Here is a 27,918-nt window from a genome sequence, read left to right as displayed (position 1 = left end):
ATGCACTTCCTGGCCACTGCCAATGCGATTAACACAAATTGGATTTGAAATTTGGACAGCTTCATTCTAAGCCTTATGTCCATTATATTTCCCAGCAGGAACAACTCTGGGTCCTGCGGGAATCGCTTGCTTATAATTTTCTCCAGGATCTGGCCTAGATCTACCCAAAAGGGCCTCACCCTGGTACATGACCAGGTTGCGTACACAAACGTCCCAGTCGCAATGCTACATCTGAAGCATTGGTCCGAGAGTTCTGGTTTTGATCTGTTTATTTTCTGCGGCGTTAAATACAACTGGTGCAAAAAGATATACTGGACCAGCCTGTACCTTGCATTGATGACCGTAGTCCTGCCTTCCCGGCACAAGTCGGACCAGCATCTCTCATCAATTGCCAAGCCCAAGTCCGACTCCCATCTTTCTCTTGACCTATGAAGGTCCAGTTTGGGTCTCTCTGACGGAACAGGCAATATATTGCTGAAATAAATTTCTTGCCGATCCCCCTTTGAATCAGGGTCTCTATGCTACTGCATTGAGGTAGGGCCATTTTTGGACCCAATACATCCCGTAGAATAGACCTTATTTGAAGATAGTGGAATGTCTGATTTGGCAAAGCATATTTATTTTTTTAGCTGCTTAAACGACATTAATTGCCCCTGCTCGTAACAGTCCTCTATGCACATGATGCCATTACAGTGCCAGATGGGGCTGCCCTTTTTCCCTGACAGCAATTTGGCATCCCATTTGTAAATAAAATGCCATCTTCTCGCCCACCAAGTGCAGATTAATTTGTGCCCAGGTTGGTGCATCTCCTCCCTGAAAGAGAGAGGTGATATATCTCGACTGAGCTGCCCAATAATTTTTTTAAAAAGTCTGGCATTCTTAATCCGCCTAGACTATAGTCCCATGTTAATTTTTCAATAGAGACCCTTGGTACCTTACCACTCTAGAGAAACCTTCTAACCTTGCATAGCAGCTGTTTAAAGAAATCCCAGGGCGACGGCACAGGGAACGTTTGAAAAATATACTGGAATCTTAGCAACACATTCATTTTGATGCAGTTAACCTTGCCCACTAATGTTATGGACAGGGATATCCACATTTTTAGGTCCTCCTCGACTCTCTCCAGCAAGATTACCATCAATATTAACTCCTAGGTATTTGATCCCCTCCTGTGGTGACTTTAAATTATGATTTTCTTTAAATTTACTGTAATTACCCTCGGTGAGTGGCATCACCTAGCTCTTTTCCCAATTGATCTTGTACCCAGAAAGTTTCCCATAGTCCTCCAGTACCATATTCAGTCGAGGCAGAGAAGTCGCAGGGTATGTCAGATATATCAGTACGTCATCAGCAAATAAGTTCATTTTGTGCTCCTCCTGACCCACTCTATAACCTTTAATGTCTGGATCCTGATGAACAGCCTCTGCCAGAGGTTCCATTGCCAGCACAGAGAGACCTGGTAACAGCAGACACCCTTGTCTACTAGATCTGGTAAGTGGGAAGGCTGAAGAGACCTGCCCATTGGTTACAACTTTCGCCTTGGGTGCATGGTATAGCGTCCTGATCCAATTTTGAAAGGTTGGTCCCAACCCCGCCTTCTCCAACACCTTAAATAAAAATTCCCACTCCAGTCTGTCAAAAGCCTTGTCTGCATCCAAGGAAACACCCAATCCCCTTTCATTTCTAGATTGTGCCAGATGCATTGCACTCAACAGTCTGCCAATATTATCTGCTGCTTGTCTCTCCTCCACAAAGCCTGCCTGGTCTTTGTTTATCAATTTCAGCAAATCCATCACCAATCAATTTGCCAGGGCTTTGGCTAGGATCTTAAAATCAGTATTCAGCAGTGAAATTGGGCATGAGTGGATCTTTACCCTTCTTCAAAATTGTCGTAACAATCGCCATTGTGAAAGATTTCGGGAGGGACTGTGTTTCCCTAGCCTGGTCTATCACTTCCATATACAGAGGCATAATAAGTCCTTCAATTCTCGATAGAACTCAGGTGGACATCCATCCTTCTGCCAGAGACTTGCCGGCTTGTCGCACATTCAATGCTTTACCCAGCTCTTCCTCTGTAAAAGGAAGATCTAATCCTGCCTGTTCCTCTGGATTCAGGTGTGGGAGATCTAATCTGGCCAGGAACTTGTCCATCTGATTGGGATCCCAAGTCAATTCAGATTTATACAATTCCCTGAAGGTCTCATTAATTTTCTTTGGTTTATACAAGACCTGGCCATTCCCCATTTGTATTGCATTAATTGTTCAAGAGGCTTGTTCTGTCCTCAACTGCCAAGCAAGGACCTTGTGAGCTCTCTCTCCCAACTCATAATACTTTTGTCTCAACCTCATAATGGCCTTCTCCATACTATACGTCTGAAGTGTATTATATTCTAATTTCTTATTTATGAAAGCTCTATAATGGTCCTCCAAGCCTGACTCCTGAAAATCCTTCTCTAATTGGGTAATGTCCTTTTCCAATTCTTACACTTCCCACATATAATTTTTCTTGACTGTCTTTGTATACCCAATTATCTGGCCCCTCAAGTACACCTTAAGGGTCCCACAGAAGAAATTAATCTGGAGTAGGAGGGCAGTTATCCTCACAGAACAGGGCTATTTGAGTTCTTATAAAACTCCGGCTTTTTCAACAGCAAAGTGTTAAGATGCCAAGTGTCTGCTGTGCCTTGCTTATCTAGAGTCAAAACCAAGGGAGAATGGTCTGAGAGAAGCCTTGCCCTATATTCGGCTTCCGTGATCCTACCTTCCAAATGAGCTGAAGCCAGAAAAAAAAAATCTTTTCTAGAGTAGGAGCCATGTTGTTTCGAGTAAAACAAGTAAACCCTCTCTCTTGGATGCTTTCTCCACCACACATCTATCAAATTCAGCTCTCTCATGCAGTCAATGGTGGCTTTCACCGCCCTGGTCCTAGTTATCCATTTTTTAGCACAGGATCCATACATAGATTAAAGTCACCCCCTATTAGAATATTTTCATTCCCCTCCCCCAATTGTAGGGAAATGTCCTGTATAAATTTTTAATCATCATAGTTGGGGGCGTAGACATTCATTAGGGTCCAGGACTCTGAATATATCTGACAGTGCACAATAACAAATCTTCCCATTTTGTCTGTAATCACCTTCTGCACCTGCACTTTCCCACTAGAATTGCCACACCCCTTGCCTTTGAGCCGAACAAGGAGAATATAACCTGACCCACTCACCCCCTTTTTAGCTTGTGATGTTCCAGCTTGATTAAATGTGCCAGATCTATCCCCATTTTTTAAATGTGTGCCAAGATCCTTTTCCACTTCACTGGGCCGTTGACATTAAAAGTAGCAAACTTTACATCATTAGTCATTACCCCCAGGTTCCTCCCCTAAATTCCTCCCCCCCTCCACCACCACCCCCCTCGCACCCCCAATCTCTTACCATCCGCCTTTTGCTCCGCTCCATCCAAACCGTGAAAATAACTAGGTGAGGAACAAGGGCGGGAACAAGGACAAAGACAAAAACCCAAATAACAAACCAAAAAAAGATGCAAGAAACATTCACAGCCATACCTTCCCTTAACCCGCTATTGTTCTCCTGACATAACCTTTGCCCCATGTTACATTCACCCTCCCCCCCAACTCTGATGCCAACCTTCTTCAGTTGTCAACACTTCCTACCACCCCCCCATAACAGGTTGTGCCACCAGCACCCATCTACTCTCCGTCTCCCGAGCTCTCCAAGAAAATCTAATTATAACTTCTTGACTACTTGGCCTAACCTCTTTTCAGGCCTTTTTTTTTCAATTTATAGGCCAAAATATCGTTACAGTCCATAACACGTCTGTACACCCCTGTGGGCTAAATTTGCAATGTAATAAAAACCACTGTAGGCTGATCCCCAGTCGGGCTTTACTTCTTTGTACTCCTCAATGTGGGCAGACCTTCGGTGAATTCCTGCGCCTTCTCTGGATCTGCAATAAATTTTCTTTCTCCTGCTGGTATCACTTTCAGGGTGGCTGGGTATCTACACATTCGTACCCCTTTTGCTTGATCAGCCTCTTGGCTGGCTCAAATGCCTTTCTGGTCTTCAAAAGTGCCGCACTACTGTCTGGGTAGAAGAAGATTTTATTTCCCTCTATCTCTAAGGGGGACCCTCTGTTCTTTGCTCCCATTGCTACTGTTCCTAATATTCTCTCCCTGTCCTGATAATGCAACAACCTTATCAGGACAGAACACAGTCTCTGCCTGAGCCCTTTCTATCTCGATCTTTTCTCCCAGTATACCTTTGTCCAGCACCTCGGGGACCCAGGTCTGAAAAAAACGTACTGGGATTTTCCTTTCAATCCCTTCCCTTAGCCCCACTATTTTAATTTCCCTGCTGTAGTTCTCAAGGGCAACTAATTTCCTCCAAATATTCTCTTTCATTCAAGAGCATCTCCAATTTATTACCCATACCATGTATAGTGTCTTCATTTTTTCCCACTCTTTCCTCCACTTCAGCCACCCTACCCATCAGCCCAGATAGGGTATCCTGGACCTTGTCCAGCTTCTCTCCCATGTCTTGGGCTCTCGACAATCTGGAAGAGCTTGCCTTCCATCTGGCCCAGTGTGTCCATTACATCGCGCAGGGAGGGCTTTTTTTTTAGTCCCACAGCCCAACAGAGCCTTCCTCCATCACTGCCTTCATCCTCTTCAGAGCTCCTGGACCCGTTGCCGCTGCTGCCGGTGCTTGTCATCTCTTCTCATCCATTGCATGGACCTGTTTATTGCTGCGCTCGACCCGACGCTGCTCACTGTTGCATTGCCCACCACACCATGTGACTTGGCTCTGGACCCACCACTGGAGCTGAGGTGAGTACCGACCTCCCCCTTGATACCAGAGTCAATGCTGGTTCTTCACGACGGTTCTTCACGGCTTATTAACTGTCCAGGCCGGCCCGCTCCCCACGCTCTTCCGTTTTGCTGCTACACGACTGTTACAGAAGCCAACTTCATCTCGGGCCTCGCACATACTGCGAGGGTGCCCGACCTGGCGTTCTCACTGTGGGAGGGGGACCCCAAGCTTCTCCCCATCTCCAGGGGCTTCAGAAAGGCTTTCTTTGTGTACTTGCTGAGCAGTAGCACTGTCCTTGCCCGATTCTCGTCCTCCCTGCTGGGTGGGTTGCTCAGCTGAAGCTCCCTCCTCGGGGCAGCCCCGCCATTTTCCTCGCCGCGAGGCATCTCTGGCTGGGCCTCCCGTTTCAATGGAGATTCTTTCGTGCTTTTATTTGCGAATTTACTCTCCTTAGTGATTGTTTATTGTAGGTTTCTTCCAATGTCTTATTTTGGCATTTTACTTATTCATTTGAGGTTTTTACCCTATTCTTGACAACCCTGGGAGCTCTAGGATTCTACCTCCTTCTACTCTACCCACACATATATATATATATATATATATATATATATATATTCATAAGTGTCCAATGCTCTGAAAAAAATTGACATTGTATCATAATATATATCCCTGCAGGATCAGTAATTACATTTTGTATTTTAACTGGAAATTTCTCATCTATTAAAATAACTGCTCCCCTTGCCTTTGAATTAAATGAAGAAGTTGCAACATATCCTACCCAATCCCTTTTTAACTTCTGATGTTCTTTTTCAATTAAATGAATTTCTTGCAAAAAAAACTATATCTACTTTCATTTTCTTATGTGCCAATATCCTTTTCCTCTTTACCGTGCTATTAAGCCTATTAATATCAAAACTTAAAACTTTCAGTACTTTACTCATTGTTTTTTTTTAAATCATCCATAAATGACATCTCCCCTTCACCTCTCTCCTCTCAACTCTTTGTTATTTAAGTTCTTTGAGTGTATCAAGGCAATTATCTCTAACCAGTCCAGATAAGAAAAAGAAAGAAGACAAAGTTAAATAACAAAAAGAAAACCCAATTAATGTTACAATAATACACAACAACATTACCCCCCTCTACTTTACAGGTACTGGCCAAAGCCACAAACATGCACATGATTCAGAGGATGTCAGTCCAGGATCTGTAAAAAAAACTTGTTTGAACCTCCTTGGACAAAAACCTTAAGAGTTGCAGGATGGCATAGAATGAATCTGTAGCCTTTCTTCACCAGATTAAATTCTTTCCTGTTCTTCAACAATTCAAAACTAATATCATAAAAGAAGATCCATTATCTTCCTTAAGGCCCTTCCTTTCCTTGAATTGCTTTGCTGCAAGTTCTAACACTTTTTCTCTAAGCTGGTAACAAAGAAACTTTATCAATATAGGCCATAGTTTTTGGTCTGGTAATGACTGTGGTCTTAAAGCCCTATGTGCCCTTTCTCCTTGAAACTTACCCTGCCCAAAGATTCCTGGAATCCAGTGTTGAAACCTGTGACCTTCATGAGTTTTTTTTTGGGTGCTCTGGTTTCCTCCTCCTCTCCAAAATGTATGGGGTTGGTCAGTTGGGTATAATTGGATTTCATGGGTTGTAAGGCCTGTATCATTTTTTTTAAATGCCCTTGATGGGTTCACAGACCCACAAAGTCTGTGATATCCAACCACGTGGGAGGGCCGTTTGGGAATCATCACCGCAGACCCAACTCAAAGCAGTTAATCCTATTCCGACTCTTCCTCCTCTGAGTGGTCATGGTCATGTATGAGTCAGCAGAGAAGTTATTCATGGAAGATTTGGTCTCAATCTTTAGGGGAGGATATTACAGGTATACCCTGCTTTACAAAAGTAGAATGTCCTCTGAAACCTTTTGTAAGCTGGAATGGCGTAAAGCAAAGACCCATTCACTACTATTGAATATTTTCATAGAAGCAAAAACCCATTCAAATTTCTTTCGGATAGCAAGCACAGGTTTCTTCGTAAAACCAAATGTGCATAAAGCGGACTAGACCTGTAATGTGATGGAAGTAGGTCAGGGAAGATTACTGAACCGATACCTCGATCAGGCAGTTTATTTGAGGAAAGCTTCGATAAGCTAGATCTGTATTCAAGATTTCTTTATTGTTATGTAAAAAAGCAGGTTTAATATTACACAAAAATTTCTTTAGTCTGCCATAAGGCAGACGGATTCGCCATCAATCGAAATTGCCTGAAGCACCTCGTACAGTCAGAAAAAGAAAATGAAAAGCAAGTCCCCACAGAGTCACAGAGTGTCCGTGGATTCGCCTCCAGCACTCCCGCACCCTCCGCAGCCACACAGACTCAGTCCAAACCATCAGCAGCCCGAGCTCCAGATCCAAACCTCCAACACGATCAGGAAGCCTTCACACCCTCTCGCACTCCGGATTCAGTGAAGTACCCCATATCCGAAACATTTCGGACCAGACATTTTTCAGTTTTTGGTTATTTTCAGTTTTCAGAACAATGAAACTCAGCAGCCCATTAGTATCAGCAGTTAAAATGCAACAACAAAAAATGGCCAGCTTTTTGAGTGCTGACATGATGCCACAGGTGGAAAATTCACATGAAATCATTTAGTACTGTACTTACCGAAAAAAAATCTCTGCTTACAAAAGAAGATAAATATAAATGCTTCCTCTTTTTCTTATCACTGTCATCCATAGTGGTACCTGCAGGCTTTTTGGCCATTTTCAACTCTAACTTTGTACACCATACCTCTGTTGTTATTAAAATGGCCCCAAGGGCAAGTCAGGTGGTGAATTTTTTCAACTTGTGATGTCATGTCGGTGCAAAAAAAAAATCAGTTTATGTATCATTTCTGTTTTCGAATCTTCGGATATAGGGTACCCGACCTGTACCTGGTACCCCTTCAGCCAGTCTCAAGCCAGTTTCCAATAGTTTCCTGGTGTGAGCCCTCCGACCCATTCGCCAGCAGCCTGCGTGGGTTCCTCGCCTCAAGTTACTAACAGTGGCCACTTGTGTGTTCTTCAGCCACAAAGCCCCTCACTGGTCTGCCGCCGTGGTCATCATCCTGTGGGTCGTTTCCTCTGCTTCTCCTTCTCAAATGGGGGGTGGTCTCCCAATTTTCTGGTGCCCTGCGCCAGACTTCCGCTTCCCCAGAGTCTGCAACCCCCTTGAGGTGGCTGCTGATCTGAGGCGCCACCATCTTGGACCCAGATCCCATGATTGCGTCCTTTAACAGGCCGTTTAAAGCCTGTATGGAGCCAATGGTAGTTGGACTGGAAGGTAGAACCCTACGGAAAAGCGCTGTGTCTCCTTTACCCGCTCTTTGTGGGGCTGCACCACCACCATTCTTTTGTACTTTGTTGGAATTTAGAGACTGAGGGTGGTATGTGATTGAAATCTAATTTCTGAGGATTTATGTGGAGAGTTTGAGGGAGGTTAGAGAGAGCGGGGGGGATTAAGGCCATGGGAAGATTCAAATAAAAGGTTGGATCTTAAGGTTACAGGGTTGCCCAGAAAGAGTCTGAAAATTTTCTTGTGCCTTTGCCAGATATTACTTCTGAATTTGTCACTTAAATCCAAATCACTCAATAATAAAGTTACCTGAAATTCTTCAATGAACGTTGGAACAGCACAACAGCAAAAATGTAGTCATTTAGTTTGTAATTATTGTATTGATGTTGTAATGGAATATATATTTGGGAGAATGTGGTAAGATTAGAGTAGGTTACATACATGCATACATTTTAAAACGGATCTTATTTGAAATACTGAAGAATTCATATTCAGGAACTTTACAGAAACTATGGAGAATACTAAGCACATTTCACAAGTAGGTGCTAATTGAAATGACATATTGTTTGGATTAGAGTCAGGTTGGCTGGTTGAATAACTACAAGGCTTCTGACCTTTCTACAAAGTGCTCACAGAAAGGTCACTCCTGGGTTTTGTTTACCTACGACAACAGCTTGACCAAGAAAGATAACTCCTGTTGTTTGCTGAAGAAAGTGGGGGTTTTTGCAAGTAAGAGAGTCACATGGGTTTTCTAGCAGTCTCAGTTGGAGAGAGAGAGAGAGGGAAAACAAGCTCTCTCAGCCAGTGTGTGTGTGACACTGAAAGCAGCTGAACAGTGCAAGCTTGTTGAAACAGAAATCTCCAGAGCGGCGGATGGCTGGAAGTGCTATCTGTCTGATGTTTCTCTTGGAATAAGTTGAACAGAAAGGAACTCTGTAGTAGCCTGAAAGAAAGAGGTTATCATCTGGAGAACCCTGAGGGGGCAAGTTTCATCAGCGAGACATTGAAGTGACTAATGGTGGTACCTCAGTTGTGGAAATCCTGGAACAACAAATCTCTCTCTGCAAACCCTATGAGAACATTCCTGAGCAGTAAACATTTACCTTTTGAGCACCAAAGCCTGGTGAACTTTAGACATGTTAAATTCTGTGCACAGTATAAAAATTGACTGCAACCAGTGAACTTGATAGAATGAGAAGTGAGATTGAACTGTGAACCAAATAACTTTTCTTAAATTTACACACACATCATACACGTGCGCTTAGAATTAGAAGGGGGTTAATTTGGGTTAGTTAAGTTAATAGAGATAAGTTAGTTTGATTCTGTTTTCATGTTTAAAGATAATTAAAAACAACTTTTGTTTAAGTAACTACTTGTTGTGGTGAATATCTATTGCTACTGGGTTTTGGGGTCCTTTGGGCTCGAAACAATGCACATTTAGATAACATGTTTAAAGTGGTAGCCATTCAGGCTTTTGTTTATCTAGATGCAATCATTCCCATGCACAACTCCCTGACCCTCCTTGCTCTAACTATAGATGACGCTTTCCAATCTCGTATTTCCCAATTTCAAAACATGTTATCTTCTAGAAACGTCAGCCTCAATATTCCAAATTACAATCTTATCACTCCGATAAACCAAACTTCGTATTTACAGCCATAAGTAGCTTTAATTCATTGATAACCACTAAACATAACTTCACATCAAGATTTTCATAACGATGAATTAACAAAGCATTTGATTATATTTAAAGACATAATGATATAAGAAATTATTAAAACTAATAAGATGATGAGACAAGATGAATTCAAAGAAAAATTTTTCAATGTTTACACCTCCTCCATGATTCTTCGAAGACTGAACGCAAGCTACCATTCACCTGGATATTACAACATATGATGTCATAGTAACTATGGTAACACTACAACAACAATCTATCCTTAAAGGTATGGTCATAAGACAATCACAAACACAAGGTTTTAACCTTTACACCAACCTCTGTAACTAAGGTTCATTTCTGAAAGCCTCTGTGGATCTGTTTTCAATGCCCTTTCAGATCACATTTCTTTCTTTCTTTTTCTTTGGCTTGGCTTCGCGGACGAAGATTTATGGAGGGGGTAAAGTGATGTTGTTAATGCAAGTGACCCAGGTTTTAATCTGGTGCTGTCCGCAAGGACATTCTCCCTGTGTCTGTGTCAGTTTCCTTCCACCCTTCAGAAAAGTATATGTAGGTTAATTGGTGTATTTGGACAGCACGGCTTTTTGGGCTGGAAGGGCCTGTTATCATGCTGTGTCAATTTAAAAAAAAGGTAAGTGAACATTTTTAAAAGTGCAGATCACAGAAATCTGAAATAGAAAGAATAAATGTTATAAACAGAGAATAGGCCAGTTAGCAACTGTGGAAAGAGAAATAGAGCTGTGACAAAGGCTCTTCCACCTCTGTTGCCATGCTGGAGCATTTCAAAATCAGCCCCACTACACTCTGACCATATAGCTCATAATCTCTTGCCTTAATTTACCATCCAGGTAGCTACACAAACAGCTTATTTCCATGGTAAACCCAGTCTCACCCTTTCAGGAATATTTCTTTTGCCTTATTCCATTGCCAACATCTTTGAAATTTAAAGCTAACTTGTTTTCCCTCTTTCCCAATTCAGACGATGAGTCTCAGGCCTGAAACACTGACTGTTTTTACATTGTCTGTTCATTTATTTTTTTTATGTAGACATACAGCACGGTAATAGGCCCTTTTGGCCCACAACTCCATGCTGACCAATTACACCTAATTAACCTATGATACCAGTACATTTTGAACAGTGGGAAGAAACCAGAGCCCCCGGAGGAAACCAACGCAGACACAGGGAGAACATAAAAAATCCTTTCAGACAGTGCAGAATTTGAACCCGGGTCGCTAGCGCTGTAATAGCATTGCGTTAACCATGCCACCCCCCCACCCAGTTTCTCTCCCTGTTGCTGCTTCCTGACCTGCTGGGTATTTTCAGCATTTGCTGTTTTTATTCACAGGTTTAATGTTCTTTTACTAATCACAATAAAGTGGTAGCACTTGATTCTCTTGATCTTTGAACATTAGGATAGTAACATAATAATGCAGCTGGACCCAGCTATTGCTCAGTTGTCTTCAAATTTATAAACAGAGAAGCCCAAACCCTCAGTTCATTCAAATCTTGCAAAACATTGGTTGGAGATGCTGTCTGCCAGCAGAGGACCCGAGAGATTTCCCTTGCAGCCAGAGAGTTGCCACTCGCTGAAAATCTGCTCCAGAAAATTTTCCCCATTTTCTTCCCTGGAAGTGCCTGCATTCTCTCCATGCTGTTCTTTTGCAATCAACAGCTGGACTATGAAGATCAGAAGTCTTGCAAGTCTAAGGCATTGTCTTCAATTTTCTCCACTATAAAAAAGGAGATTGTGCCAAAGAAGCAGAAGATGGTGAGGATGAGTAGTTGCAGCGACAACACCAGGTAGTTGCTGTATCCAAAAGCAACTGCGGCAGAAATGGACTGAAAGCCAAGGAATGCGCAGTTACATCACTAGGACAATGCTTACATCAGGTTGGAGACATCCTGAATCCAAAGATACATCTGCTAAGGTCTGGCCCATCCAGATATAAAACTTCTATATTAAAACAGCAATATTGAAGGCATCTTTATCCAAATACAAAATACTCAGGCAGAGTATAAATAAAAGTAAAACCCTTCAATCATAATTTACCCTTAAACTCCAGAACCTGCTCTGCAGCAGTTGGGACTGGTTTCTTCAGCCAAAAAAAATTATATCTGGGCGTGACAGATATCTAATTAGGAAGCAGTTACAGGACATTGTGACAGGTGTCATAACTGTATTAAATGTCAGTTCATTGAGACCATGGAGCGCAAGGGTTAGGATGCCATATTACAGCTGAATTGGAATGAGTGCACGGAGTACTGTGTGAAGTTCTGACTACCGGGCTATATGAAAGATGTGGCTAACCTGGAGAGAGAGCAGAAAAGATTCAGGATGATCTAACTGTGACTGAAAATTTTAAGTACAAGGAGAGACTGGATAGGCTGGAACTGTTTTCCTTGGAGGGTAGGAGTAGGAGGCTAAGGGATGGTCTAGAGGTTTATAAAGTCATGAGGAGCAGAGATAAGGTGAATGGTCATGGTAATCTTGCAGGAGAAGTGATTCTAAAACAAGAAGGCATCGGCTTAAGATGAAAGTTGAAGGATTTAAGGGGACCTGAGGGGAATGTGTTTTGTGGGAATATGAACCAAGCTGGCAGAGGCAGGTGCAATTACAATTTTTAAAAGATATTTTGATAGGTACCTAGATGAGGAAGATTTTGAGGATTGTAGGCCAAACTCAGACAAACAGGGCTAACAGGCAGGCATGGACAAATTGGTCTGAAGGGTCTGTTTTTGTGCTGTACTATTTAATGACCCTGAAGTACTGATCATAGCACAGTGTGGTGTGATTCCACTAACTCAGAGGGTCTCATTGCTCAATGTCTTCCCTCTCTGATCAGAATATCACCTTCATGTACAGAGTCACCCAATTGAGTGCAGGAGTACTACCTCAGAGTGCTGTCTCTAAACAAGTCAGTATGAAAGCGATTGAACCAGTCTTGCATGTTTCAGCTGAGTGATACAAAACATCTCAGCATACAACATAACAATATCTGACATTGTGGTGATATGACCACCACCCGACTGCAGGGGGCGATCTCTGTACCTAGGGGCTGACTCCACCTGGCCGGCTGTCAATCAGCCGGCCCCTCCTGAGCCAGTCACTTGGAGCCACCACAGCTGAAACTGGTGTGTACAGACTTTTAGCAGAATAAAGCCTGTAGTACAGTCTTTAGTGTTTTGTGTCTGCTTGCTGCTACCACAGTGCGTCACAGACATGCACTGCCAAATTGAGGCTACCAGCAAATTGGAAGAAAACCACCTAATATTCCATCTGGCACTCTCCAACCAGACAGCATTAACATCAACTTCTCTAGTTTCTGTGAAACCCCTCCCCCAACTCTCTCTCTTTCCCTATCTCTCTGTCTACTTACCTCAAGCTCCCCACCCACTTCCCTTCCCTTCCCTCTCCATTCAGAGATCTACCCCCTCCCCCATCACCTCAGCTTTTTTTCTCTTCTAACCTCCTCCCTCCTCCCTCCTATCTCCTCTTACCTGTTACCTGATCCTCCTCCTCCTGCCCCTTCATCCCTCCTCTCTTCTCCCCATCTTTTATACTTTTGGCTCATACCTTGACGAAGGGCTCAGGCCCGAAATGTTTCTATCGATATGCATGGCCTGCTAAGTGTCTCCAGCACTTTTGTGTATTACACTTGTAAATGTATCATAGCTCACAGTGATAATATATCCCAGTTCAGTGCTATTGGTATCAAACCACAACAAGAATGAAAAACACACCTCAATGCAAATCTGAATCACTGCTGAGTTGTGGACTTAGCATCATCCATAAATGAGCAAACTATTGGAGAGAATTCTTAAGGACAGGATTAATTAGAATTTGGAGAAGTACAGTCTTCTCAGGGATAGCTTTGAGAGGGGCAGGTCATGCCTCATGAGTCTAATTGAGTTTTTTGAGGAGGTAAGAAAAGAAATTGATGATGAGAGGGTGGTAGATTTTCACAAGGCATTTGACAAGGTCCTCCATGAGAGACTCATTCAGAAAGTCATGAGGCATAGGATCCATGGGACCTTGGCTGTGTGGATAAAAAGTTGGCTTGCATGTAGAAAGTAGAGAGTAGTAGTGGAAGGAAAGTATTCAGCCTGGAGGTCAGTGACTAGTGGAGGTCTGCAGGAATCTCTTCTGGAACCCCTGCTCTTTGTGATTTTTTATAAATGACCTCAATAAAGAAGCTGAAGGATGGGTCAGTAAGTTTATGAATGGCACAAAGGTTGGAGGAATTGTGGATGGTGCTGAAGATGGTCGTAGGTCACAAAAGGATATAGACAGGATGCAGAGTTGGGCGGAAAAGTGGCAGATGGGTCAATCCAGCTAAGCGTGAGGTGATGTATTTTGGAAGGTCAAACCTGAAGGCCAAGAACACGGTTAATGGATGGATTCTTAAGAGTGTGGATGAACAGAGGGACCTTGGAGTCCAATCCATACATCCCTCAAGGATGCCTTACAGGTTAATAGGATTGTTCAGAAGCCCAATACGATGCTGGGCTTCATGAGTCGGGGGATTGAGTTCAAGAGCAGAGAGGTCATGTTGCATATCTACAAATATCTGGTGGGACCACACATAGAGTGTTGTGCTCAGTTCTGGTCACCTCATTATGGGAGCTATGGAGAGAGTGTAAAGAAGATTTACCAGGATGTTGCCTGGATTGGAAAACAAGTCTTATGAGGCAAGGTTAGCAGAGCTAGGATTTTTCTCTCTGGAGAAAAGAAGGATGAGAAAAGTCTACAAGATTCTGAGAAGCATAGATAAGCCAGCACTTCTTTCCCAAGACAGGAATAGCAAACACAAGAGGACATCTGTACAAAGGGAGGCGAGTTAGGGGAGACATCAGGGGTAAGTTTTTTTACATGGAAAATGGTAGGTGTCTGGAATGCCTTGCCAGGGGTGGTGATGAAGCTGAAACATTAGGGACATTAAGAGACTCTTAGGCAGGCATATGGTTGAAAGAAAAACAGAGGGTTACAAGGTAGGAAGGGATTTTTTTTTTGCTAGGAATATAGAACATTGAAAGCCAAAGGGCCTGTACTGTGCTGTAATGTTCTATGATTCTAATAAGCATAAGCACAATTAACTATAGACTCCCAGAGGAGATATCAACACTCACTGTACCTGTATAAATTTGAAGCTGCCAAAAGCAGGACCACTCTCCTCAGGGTACAGGATGCCGATGATGCTGTACAGCTGGGTGTTGAAGCAACTGTCACCCAGGCCCAGCAGGAAGCTGCTCACTAGCACTATGGCAGGGCTGTGAAAACAACAGCTGTTACCACCTTTACAGATGAAGCATGAATTCGATTCCCCTCTCCATGGTCACTGCCTGATCTGCTGAGTATTTCTAGCACCTCACTGTTGCCAACCATCCCTTAGTTTTTATTGCCCTGTGGAGTTTTCTCCTTGACCTACTGTGTTGGTCTCATCAAATGGTTTGTGCTCACATACAGTTCACAACAGGTCAGATACATACCCAGACTCCGTGGTAACTGCAGATTTCCTTTTCTGAAAGATATTATTTTTTAAAACATTACAGAGGGATTTGTGATCATCTTGTACAATATATTAGTTTAGTTCCCTACAACTCCACCTGTTGCAACCTCTGCTTGCCTGGTCCTTACACCACTTTACACCCCAGTCCAGATTTCCCTATGTGTTATAAAGAGGCCTTTTTGGATCCTAGAAAATGCTGTTGCCCTTGTAATATGGTCCCTCGCCCTTCCCCCATCTCACTATGTGCCCTCAGATTCTATGACAAGGGGCAATTTACTCTAAATGTAAATTTAGACATACAGCATAGTAACAGGCCCTTCTGGCCCGCAACCCTGTGCCGCTCAATTACACCCAGTTGACATAATCCCCGGTATGTTTCGAGTAGGAAATTGAAGCCCCCGGGGAAAACCCACACAGACATGGGGAAAACGTACAAACTCCTTACAGACAGGGCCGGATTTGAACCCCGGTCCAGATCACTGGCGCTGTAACAGTGTTGTGCTAACCGCTCACCAACTGTGCCACTCTAACCAACTACCAAACAGCATATCTTTGGGATGGGTGAGGCAACTGCAGCACCTAGGGAGAAGCACACTCAATCACAGGGAGAACATGTAAACTCCACACAGACAGCAAATCAGGATTGAACCTAGGAAGCTGGAGCTCCAGCCACAACATTGATGTTCTCCTGGTCAGTGTTGCAGGAATCTGGGCAAAGTGTATGGAGTTGAGAGGAAGATCTGGGAAAGAACAGCCCAAGGGATGTTCCCATCCTTGTGTGCTCAGAAAGGTGACTTACCTGGGAGTCAGGTATGGCTTGTAGTGACTATTGTTGGTGCTTGCAATTGGAGCATCGTCTGGGACCGTGAGGAAGATCATATAGAATCCCAAGAGATGAGAAATGACTCCAAGTAAGACGGCAGAGGTGCGTCGGAACTGATTATTGAAGCACAGCAGCCCGAAAATCGCACCTCCTACAAAGGAGAGAGACATGGTCACTGATGAACTGACTCAAGGCTGTCCCTTGTGCCCCTGGTCACCCACTGCCAGTGACTCCACACCAGCATAAAGACCTCCCATTGAATGAACTGAGCTGTGGGATAGTCACAGGTCGACATCCCTCTGGCACCAGCACCAAAACAGCCCTTCAAATATCAACAGGACATCAACTTCTATAAAGCATATTCCTTTCCAGCTGATGATGGTGTGGTAAGGGAGGTGGTTTCTGGAATTTTACTGTGAGTGCCTTGTCCTGCCCATCTCAGAAATACAAACCCTGGCCAAATAAAGGCCCCCTCAATCCACCCAATGTTTATGAGTCTTGAAAACTTGATTTAAACAGTCACAGGAGCCAATGGTGTTATTTTTAACATCCTGTAACTATGGAGATCAGTGCCCAAGTTGGTGGTGCCTGAGATGGGCAGCAGACCACAAAGGGTTGCAGACTTTTGGGGAGTAGTGGACCAGCACAGGGCACAAGGAACAGAGGAATAACAACTCACTCCCCCCACCGCCCGCCCCTTGGAAGGAGATGCCTGGGAGATGGCCCTACAGGAAGGTGAGCAGCACACCAGCGAGAGGTTCAGTGGCTGAAGGATCCCCTCAGGCTGCAAACCGTTGGTGACTTGCGGTCAAAGGAACCACAAAGGCTGTGGACTGCTGGAGATTGCCTCATGGGAACCAGGTATCGGAACCAATATTTGAGAGGGTGCTGAGGGCAAGAAAGTCCCCTGAAGAGCCTCGGGCGCTGAAGGGTTCCTGATCAAGTCAGAGATTTGGATCTGGAGCTCGGGTTGCCTGAACAGGAGCCTGTGGGGCTGCAGAGGCTGCGGGAATGCTGGAGGGCACTCTGTGTCTCTGTCGGGGTTCTCCTTTGCTTCTCTTTCTCTTATTATTGGAGGCGCTGCACAATGTTCACGATGACTCTTTGTTTGCCTTTACAGCAGGCAAAAGTTGATGCATTTCATGGAATCGAGTCATGGGTATAATGCATGGAATCAGGCCATTCATCCTATCACATCCATGCTGAGCAGAGAGCATTAATCACCTTCTCCCCCCCCCCCCCCCACTTTATTCTCCTGCCATCCACCAACACGGGGGGTGGGCCAATTTACAGTGACCAATGAACCAGCCTGGTGTCTGCTGCTTGTGTGTCAGAGAATTAAAAGTTGAGCAGGGAACCACTGTTGATCATCCAGTAATCCCCACCACCACACCCCCCCCCCCCCACCCCTCCAGGCTCCAGCTCTGGCTGTGGAAGATATTCAGTCCCTCAGATTCAGATTTATCATCAGAGTACATACAAATGAGAGAAATGGAAACAAATTGACTGTAATACAGAAGAAAAAAAATCCAGTAGTAAATAATGTGTAAACCCATTCCATTGGGGAACAGAGGAATGGGAGGAGCAAGGCAGCAATTCAGTATTTGTAAATCAGGAGCAAAATTGGGACTCTTGGGAGTTCCAAGGCCCTCTTGGTCGTCATGTTTTCGAAGAGTGGCCAGTTCTAACTAGGCTCCAAAAAGTCTGGCCATTACCTTCCCCTTCCAAATGCAAGAGTGCTTGGGCAGGAGATGTGCCTCAGGAGGCTTCCTATCAGCAGTCGGTGCAGATTTATACTGCGCACCACAGACATTTTCACACTTACCGAGAATCTCTCCAATACCAGTAAATATCCCAGAAAGTCCAATGAGGCCCTTGGCCACAATCCCAAACTCTCTGGTAGCGCCAATACATGTCCCATACACGCCGCTGTAGAAGGTTAACATCAATCCTGGAACAACAATAGCAACTCCCAGAACCAGAGTTAAGTACTGACTGTCCCAACAAAAAGTCCCAAGGCAGAAAATACGCATTTTATTTACATTTTGTGGAATGTAGTTACAGACAGCAAGGCAAGTATTTATTGCCCAACTATTATTGATCTTGAGGTGATGGCTAGCTGCCTTCTTGAACCATTTCCATTCCTCAGATAAAGTTGTTTCGGCAGTTTGATCATTTCAATTTAATCAGCTTGTGAAATGAAATGTGATCAAGCATCATCTCACATTTTCTGCATTACCCAGACTCAAACTGAGAAGCTGAGATGCAAGTATGACGTGAAAGAGCTGCTAAAGACACGAGCTTTGGAAGATTAAGTGTTAAATCAGGGGCCATGTGTCCACCCCTGCTTATTCCAATATACACTCACCTCTGTCCACTCAGCTGTTCATTACCGTTGTACAGCTGCTTAAATCACAAACTCACTAAGGTACCAGACTACAGATGCTTAATCCGAAACTCACAAACACGTGTGCAAATACAAACTAATTATCAAACAGAATTACACAGCATGAAAACGAGCCCTTTGGCCCAAATGAAAGCAAACTAACTGTCACACACATGTTTACACGAATCTGACATTAATCCTTCATTTATTCTCCCCACATTCCCATCATTTCTCCCACCTTTTCCCTGAGATACTATCCCTCACCTACATACTCAGGGCAATTTACAGTGGCCATTAGTCTAGCAATCTGCCTATATTTAGGTTTTTTTAGACGTCCAACACGGTAACAGTCCCTTCTAGCCCACAAGCCCGTGCTGTGCAAATACACCAATTAATCCACAGACCCTGTACATTTTTAAAGGCTGGGAGGAAACCGGAAAAACCCAGAGGAAACCCACGCAGGTTATGGAGAGAGCTACAAACTACTTACAGATATCAACAGATTTGAACCAGGGTCGCTGACGTTATAACAGTGTTACGCTAAGCGTTAGGTTAACCATGCCACCCAGAAAGGAAACCAGAGCAAGGAGGAAACCCATGCAGCCACAGTGAGAATGTAGAAAGTCCACACAGACAGCAGCAAAGTTCTCTCCATGGGATTGAAGCTGGGCCACAGAGCTGCATGGCAGCAACTCCACTAGTTATGCCACAGTGCCCCTCTCCCACCCCAACCCCATATGAAAGCATTTGAACTCTTTGCCACATATAAAGGGCACAGTTAGTGGAGAGGTGGCACAATTCGTGAAGGGACGGCACGATTAGGGTAGGGATGGCATGGTTAGTGCAAGGGCGTGGTTAGCATAGGGGAGGCAGGTTAGCATAGCGGTGAGTGTAATGCTGTTGCAGTGCCAGCTATCAGGATTTGGGTTCGAATCCTGCGCTGTCTGTAAGGAGTTTGTATGTTCTTCCCACGTCTGCATGGGATTTCCCCGGGGGCTCCAGTTTCCTCCCACCATTCAAAACATAGCAGGAGTTAATTGGGTGCAAATTGGACAGCATGGGCTTGTGGGTCGAAATGGCCTGTTACCATGCTGTATGTCTAAATTTAAAAATGTAAATTTAAAAATTGAATAAACACACTCACCACTGTACCCTATTGTCACACTCAGCAACAACATATTCTTTGTATGAATTAGCCTCAACATTGACCCTGGGGGAGAAAAGGATTGAACATAGTGAGAAAAGTTTCTTGCCTGATACTTCATCTGTTCACCGTGAGTGCAGGGAGCATTTAACAATAGATGTGTCACTTCACCTACACCAGAATCATCCCCCCACCCCCCCCACTAACATTCTCCATTGCACATGAGAATGACACACTGCATCACACCCAGAGTTTGCTGTCAAGAAAAGAATAACAAAATTGAACATGGATTTATGACAGGAAAATTATATTTGACTCATGTATTGGAGTTCTCTGACAATTGAATAAATAAAGAGGGACCCGTGGATTTTCTGGTGTATTTCAATATTCAGAAAGTTTTCAATAAGTTAGTTTGTCAACAAGACAAGAACATGAGAAAAAATGGCAGCGCTGCCAATCTCACCTACTCTGTCTCTCCCTCTCATAATTTTAAATATCTCTATCAAATCCCCCCTCAACCTTCTACACTCCAATGAATAAAAACCCAGTCGACTCAGTCTTTCTTTGTATTCTACACAAAAGAGTCTGGAAAAACAACCAACTGAAAAACCTCACAAAGATAAGCGTATACAGAGCCGTTGTCATACCCACACTCCTGTTCGGCTCCGAATCATGGGTCCTCTACCGGCACCACCTACGGCTCCTAGAACGCTTCCACCAGCGTTGTCTCCGCTCCATCCTCAACATCCATTGGAGCGCTTACATCCCTAACGTCGAAGTACTCGAGATGGCAGAGGTCGACAGCATCGAGTCCACGCTGCTGAAGATCCAGCTGCGCTGGATGGGTCATGTCTCCAGAATGGAGGACCATCGCCTTCCCAAGATCGTGTTATACGGCGAGCTCTCCACTGGCCACCGTGACAGAGGTGCACCAAAGAAAAGGTACAAGGACTGCCTAAAGAAATCTCTTGGTACCTGCCACATTGACCACCGCTAGTGGGCTGATAACGCCTCAAACCGTTCATCTTGGCGCCTCACAGTTTGGCGGGCAGCAACCTCCTTTGAAGAAGACCGCAGAGCCCACCTCACTGACAAAAGGCAAAGGAGGAAAAACCCAACACCCAACCCCAACCAACCAATTTTCCCCTGCAACCGCTGCAATCGTGTCTGCCTGTCCCGCATCGGACTTGTCAGCCACAAACAAGCCTGCAGCTGACGTGGACTTTTTACCCCCTCCATAAATCTTCGTCCGCGAAGCCAAGCCAAAGAAGATACTGTATTCCAGGCAACATTTTAGTAAATCTTCTCTGCACCCTCTCTACCTTATTGATATCCTTCCTATAATTTGGGGTCCAGAACTGCACATAATATTCCAAACTTGGCCTCACTGACACCTTGAACAGTTTCAACATCACCTCCCAACTCCTCTATTCTATGCTGTGATTTATAAAGGCCAGTATAACAAAAGCCTTCTTCACCACCCTATCTACATGGGAACCCACCTCAAAAGTACGATGAACCATTATTCCAAGATCTCTCTGTTCCTCTGCATTCTTCAATGCCTCCCCTTCACTGCATCTGTGCTTTTATGATTATTCTTCTCAAAATGAAGCATTTCACACTCCATCTGCCACCTTTCAGCCCACTCTTCTCAGCAGTCAAAATCCTTCTGCAGTCCCTGAGAACCATCTTCACTATCCACAACTCCCCCTATTTACTAACCCAATTTACCACTCCATCATCCAAATTATTAATGTAAATGACAAACAACAAGGGACTCAACACCAATCCCTGAGGCACACCGCTCGTCACCGGCCTCCATCCTGACAAACAGTTGTCCACCATGACTCTCTGACATTCTAGCCACCGTTCAACCCATCTGACTATCTTAACATTAATCCCTAGTGCCTGAACCTTCCTCACCAACCTTCCATGTGGAACCTTATCGAAGGCCTTACTGAAATCCATGTAGACTACATCTACTGCTCTACCCTCATCAACCTTCCACAAGATTAATCAAACATGACCTTCACCTCACAAACCCAAGATTCCTTTACTTATTTCTTCCAAACTATTTTTTCACCTTGCTGGATAAAATAATTTCCTCCTTTATCTGGAACGGGAAATCTCCAAGGGTCCAAAAAGCATTATTGTAAAACTGTAAGGTTAGTGGAGGACTCACTCTTCCCAATTTCAAATTCTACTACAAGGGAAGCACATTATACAAGCTAAATTACTGGGTGTGTTCCCTGAGTTTCCTGTGGGAAGTAGCTATTTCCCAGCTTGGCAATCCTGATGTGGATGCTCCTGTACCCCCTCTTTGCTGGTAGTGGGTCAGATACTGGGTGCTAGATGGAAAGGGTCCTCAATGAGCCCTATTTAAGCAATGCTCCCAGTAAATGTCATCAGTGGAGGGAAGGGAGACCTCAGTGATCTTCGCGCTCATTTTGATGATCCTCAACAAGCCTTCTTTGACTCACACCTCCACCAAATCTATCTACTTAAAGGAGCTACGTGTGATTGGAGGGCAGTTTAAGAATATTGAGAGCTGAATGCAGGCTGCAGGACACAGATATTGCTGGCTTGACTCAAATGTATTGCGTGCCTCCAGTAGGCCACGTTTGATGTGTCTAATTGCATCTACAAACAAACCTGTGGAGTTAGAAGACAGTCGTTAAGCAGATAAGGACAGCAGGTTTCTTTCCTCAAAGGAAACCAGTGAACCAGAGAAGATTTAACACAAACTGCTTGATCACTTTGATTTTGTTTACTATCCCTAACTAAATTCAAATTCTCACATTCTTACAGAAGGATTTCAAAACACAATTTCTTGATCCAGCTACAGAATCATTATCCTTAATTTCTAACACCTCCGAGTCCATACTTGTAGCCCTACATCCGTCAGTCATGACACCTCCCAGTCCACACACTCTCCGCCTCCACCAGTCACCTCATCACCAAACCCACTCATCCTCAATTCCCATTATCTTTAATTTCTCACACCTCCGAGTCCATACTTGTAGCCCTACATCCGTCAGTCATGACACCTCCCAGTCCACACACTCTCCTCCCACACCAATCACCTCATCACCAAACCCACTGATCCTCAATTCCCATTATCTTTAATTTCTCACACCTCTGAGTCCATACTTGTAGTCCTACATTCGTTGGTCATGACTCCTCCCCCATCATTCACCTCATTCCAAACCCACGTACACAGCCTCTAAATCACAGTATGACACCAAAATCAAATCACCACAACTTAAAATCCCTTGTTTCCTTCTCAGAAGTAACCAAATTCAGTGACCTCAGTCTCATGAGCATTAAGGGTACTTACTGAACTCTGTAGTGATCTGATTCAGGGTTGAGGACACTTTCTCTTTAAACCTAGGACAACATGCAGATAAAACAGGTTGATTTTAAAAACTGTGATGGCCTCAGAAAAAAAAGACAAAAGCTCCTTTCAATACTTTGGATTGCTACAAAGCACTTTGCAGTTCACAAGATCTGATCACAGATTTCATTGCATCAGCAGATTCTCCCCCACAGCTTCCACACTGATAACGGCCCCACCTCGCACTTCCTGACTTTATCTCTTACCCAACAGGACTGTTCTGGTCGAGCTATCGTCTCCATCTGCTCTTGACCTCCCCCCTCCCTCAAGCTTATCTGCTCATACCTTGACTACATCTTCTCTCCCCTTGTCTTGTTCCATCCCATCTACATCCAAGATACCTTGCATACCCTCCATCATTTTGATAACTTCCGATACCCTGGCCCCTACCATCTTATTCTAACCATGTCTGTCTTGTCTCTGAACACCTCCATTCCTCATCAGGAAGTTCTTTTTCCTGAAACAATATTCTAATCAGTTTACCTCTACCAACACTCTTGTCTGCTTGGCAGAACTCATGCTCACCCTGAATAATTTCTGACACCTCTCATTTCCTACAAATCAAATATGTCGGTTTCATTTGGCCCAATCTGTCTTTCACCTCTCCCTTATATCTTCCATCACCTTTACTTTTTTAGGTTCCTGCACTGGTACCCTTGATCTCCACACAAATCCACTCACCTTCCACCACAAGCTCCCTTTTTTCTCTTATCTCTCTGCCTTTGGTTGGCAACTGCCTTCACCACCCCATTTGCCTGTCATCCTTCACCCTTCGTTGGTTCACCAATCTCACTTACTGGCCCTTGTCCAAACCCTCCCACCTAGTCCTCATTGTACTCACGATTTCCCCTCTCCCCTCTCAGACTTGAAGGATTCGGACGCAGAACAGTGACCATTCATTTTCTCCCACTGATGCTGCATAATCTACTGAGTTCCTTCAGCAAATTGTTTTTGGTTACATTTCAGATTGATTGTCAGAGGACATACATGACATCACATACAACCCTGAGATTCCTTTTCCTGCGGGCGAGATGGAATTACCACTTATTGGTAGTGTGAATAAAACTGTACTCAATGCACACATGTAAACAAATAAAGAACTGTAAACAGGTAACGAATGTAACAAACTGCCTGTGCAATACCGAGAGAACAAAAAGAAAATCAATAAAGTGCACAAGTAAGAATCCTTAAATGAGTCTCTGACTGAGTTTGTCATTGAGGAGTCTGATAGTGGAGGGGTAGCAGCTGTTCCTGAACCTGGTGATGGGAGTCTTGTGGCACCTATACCTCTTTCCTGATGGCAGCAGTGAGAACAGAGCTTGTGTTGGGTGGTGAGGGTCTTTGATGATTGTTCCTGCTCTCCACTCACAGTGTTCTCTGTAGATGTACTCAATAGAAGGGAGGGTTTTGCCTGTGATGTCCTGGGCCGTGTCCATAACCTTTTGGAGGGCTTTACGCTCAGGGGTATTAGTGTCCCAATACCAGACAGTGATGAAGGCCTCTGTAGAAAATTGCCAGGGTTTCTGATGTCACACCAACCCTCCACAAACCCCTGAGGAAGTAGAGGTGCTGATGCGCTTTATTCATGATGCCATTGATGTGTTGGGCCCAGGAAAGATCCTCCAAGTTAGTGAATCCCAAGAACTTAAATTTGCTCACCCTCTCCACCTCTGATCCTCCAATGATCACTGGATGGTACCTCTGGTTTTCCCTTCCTGAAGTCAACAAACAGCTCCTTGGTTTTGGTTTTATTCAGTGCAAAGTTGTTGTTGGTGCACCATTCAGCCAAGTTTTCAATCTCCTTCCTGTCTGCTTACTCATCGCCTTTCTTTATATGACCGTGGTATCGTCAGCAAATTGGTAGATGGTGTTATTGTCAAACTGAGCCACACATTTATAGGTATAAAGAGAGTAGAGCAGGGGGCAAAGAACACAGCCCTTTTGGTACTCCAGTACTGATGGAGATGTTCTTACCAATCCTCACTGATTGTGGTCTGGAGGTGAGGAAATTACACAGAAGGGTGTTGAGTCCTAGGTCTTGGAGTTTGCTGATCACTTTTGAGGAGATGATGGTGTTAAATGTGGAAATGTAGTAGATAAAGAGCATCCTGATGAATGCATCTTTATTGTCTAGGTGTTTCAGGGCTAAGTGAAGAGCCAATGAGATGGCATCTGTAGACTGTTGCTACAATAAGTGAACTGGAATGTATCCACATTGCTGCTCAGACAGGAACTGATAACTTCAATGCCAGCCTTTCAAACACACTTCATCATCTATTCACTCTTCATCTGCTTTTTTTTACTTTGGTAGACCCTCAGGATCAAGGATGATTCACTTCTATTCTGGGTTTGTGGGTTCCAAGGTGGCCAATGAGGCTGATGTGGGAACCAGATCACTCCACTGATGGGGCAGGAGGTACCCAAGAGAGAGGGTGGGAAGCTAGTTGAGAGATGGGGTACTCTTTCTACCACTAACACATCCAATGCATGGATTCAAAGTTCTCAACATCACACTCCTCCACTTTGAATGGTCCAGGGATTCCCAAGAGTTAGTGGGGATGCTCCATTTCTTCAAGATACTCTTGGTCACATTCTGGAATTTTTTTCTCTATGTGTCTGGTAATTTCCTCCCATGTCTTGACTGTCTGTTTTGAGAATCTAGTATCAGGCATGTGAATGACATGACCTCCCTAACATAGCTGATTGAGTGTGACCAAGGCCTCAATGCTCGGGAGGTTGAGTTGGGAGAGAACATTGATATTATAATACCAACATCTAAAAAAAAAAGGTGAATTAAAGGTGTGTTGAGCATAACATCCAATAGTTCAGAACCCCCAATCCAGCACCATCAACATTTTGTGTAACCAGATGATCAGGGTTTCACTACATTTCAAATTTGCCTCTTCAGCATCTCCAAAGATAATCAAGATATCAGACTTCATAAATCTCTCTTAAAGCCTCCAAGCCTCCTTGTCTATCTTTTGGCATGACGCCAAAAGACAGAGCCATAGAGTTCAGCAGGACAGAAACAGGCCCTTTGTCTCATTTTGCCTTTGCAGAACAAGTTAATTCCCTTTGCCTGTGTTAAGCCCAAATCCCTCTAAACTTGTAGCCATGTACCTGTCTAAATAACCTTTGGACTTTATAAATGTCTCCACTTCTATCACTTCCTCTCACAGTTTGTTCCATATCCGCACCATCTTCTGCATGAAAAAGGTACACGTTGGGTCCCCTTTAAATCTTTCCCTCTCAATGGAAATGTATGTTCTACAGTTTGAAATTCTCCTACCCTTGGAAAAAGACCTTGACTCTTTATCTGTGGCCAAGGTAATTTTTCAATTTATTCAAACTCCTGTGATGTATCTTGTACATAGAAGTTGTTTCAAACTTACAGTGTCCGAGGAGGAAGCAAAGGCTCGATGATCTCATGGGTGGTGTCCCCATTTCTGGTGTTCTTCAGTGTAAGCAAAATGGCTGTGCCAGCGAGGGAGATCACAGACAGGACAATAAACAGGGTCCACCTGTTGTTATCTGATAACACAGAGCAAAAAACCGCATTTCTCTAATAACATCCTGGAACGCTTTATAACCACTGACATGAAGTGATGTCGAAAAAGCAATATGCCTTGCGGACACAGTAAGATCCCACCAGGCAGTACTTTGGTAATGACCAGATTGTTAAAGCAGATTTAGGAATAAATGGACAATGAAGAAATATTCATCTGTCTCAGGATCCCTCTATTTAAGGCCCCTCAGTGGTGTTATGTGGATGCCAGCCTGGATTACAGGTTGGGTTCTTTGAAGATGAGCTCTAGAGTCTGGACTCCAAAGCATGACCCAAACTTCACCCACTGGAGCTCACCTGCCAGCAAGTCATTGCTGCGTTCATATCATTGAACGCCCAAGCTAGTGAAGGCTCTGACTGGATTATCCAATTATGCCACAGATGGACAACAGGGTTCAAATCGGTCAGAAGTCACAAGACTGTAGGGGTACTGAATTCACCCCGATTAATCTGCCATGAAGATGCAGTTTAATAGAATATACAAAGGAGGAAAAACCCAACACCCAACCCCAACCAACCAATTTTCTCCTGCAACCGCTGCAACCGTGTCTGCCTGTCCCGCATCGGACTTGTCAGCCACAAACGAGCCTGCAGCTGACGTGGACATTTACCCCCTCCATAAATCTTCGTCCGCGAAGCCAAGCCAAAAGAAAAGAAAAGAACATTGCAGCACAGTACAGGCCTTTCAGCCCATGGTATTGTGCTGACTAATAGAAACCTACTCAACAAAATAAACCTTCCCAACTTTACTCATAACCCTCAGTTTATTTTGTATTCATGTGCCTGTCCAAGAGTCTGTTCAAAGTCCCCATTCTACCAATTTCCATCATGACCCCTGGCAATGCATTCCAAATGCCCACAACTCTGTGTAAAAAGCTTACCCCTGACGTCTCCCCTCACCCTTCCTCCCCTCATCTTCTGCAGATGTCTTCTGGGAAAAAGATGCTGGCTGTTCACCCTATCTATGCCTCTCATAACCATGAAGACTTCAGTTAAGTCTCCTTCTTTGCTCTAAAGAAAAAAAATCTAGATCTGCTAACCTTGCCTCACAAGACACATTCTCCAATCCACACATCATCCTCATAAATCTCCTCTGCACCCTCTCCATAGCTTCCCCATCCTTCCAGTAATGAGGCCACCAGAACTGAACACAATATTCCAAGGGTGGTCTGCATAACTATCCTATTAACCTGCACAGCAACCTTGAGAGGACTATGGATTTGGACCCCAATGTCCCTTGGTTGTTCCACACTCAGGGGTGCA

The 27,918-nt window shown here is 44.1% G+C and overlaps 1 protein-coding gene across 1 annotated transcript in view; it reads right to left on the bottom strand.

Annotated features, from left to right (window-relative positions):
- Positions 1-9,130: 9,130 nt before the first annotated feature.
- Positions 9,131-27,918, bottom strand: part of LOC138746449 (UNC93-like protein MFSD11) — a 42,263-nt gene continuing 23,475 nt past the window's right edge. The window contains exons 7-13 of the mRNA XM_069904632.1: positions 26,483-26,621; positions 23,034-23,083; positions 19,697-19,762; positions 17,992-18,117; positions 16,143-16,317; positions 14,969-15,104; positions 9,131-11,675 (exon numbers count right to left, since the gene is read on the bottom strand). Coding sequence (XP_069760733.1) covers positions 11,523-11,675; positions 14,969-15,104; positions 16,143-16,317; positions 17,992-18,117; positions 19,697-19,762; positions 23,034-23,083; positions 26,483-26,621 — 845 coding nt within the window. The 3' untranslated portion in view covers positions 9,131-11,522. The remainder of the gene's footprint in view (positions 11,676-14,968; positions 15,105-16,142; positions 16,318-17,991; positions 18,118-19,696; positions 19,763-23,033; positions 23,084-26,482; positions 26,622-27,918) is intronic.

Source organism: Narcine bancroftii, chromosome 12, assembly GCF_036971445.1.
Source record: "Narcine bancroftii isolate sNarBan1 chromosome 12, sNarBan1.hap1, whole genome shotgun sequence".
Taxonomy (NCBI): domain Eukaryota; kingdom Metazoa; phylum Chordata; class Chondrichthyes; order Torpediniformes; family Narcinidae; genus Narcine; species Narcine bancroftii.
This window is presented reverse-complemented; position numbering and strand designations above follow the sequence as displayed.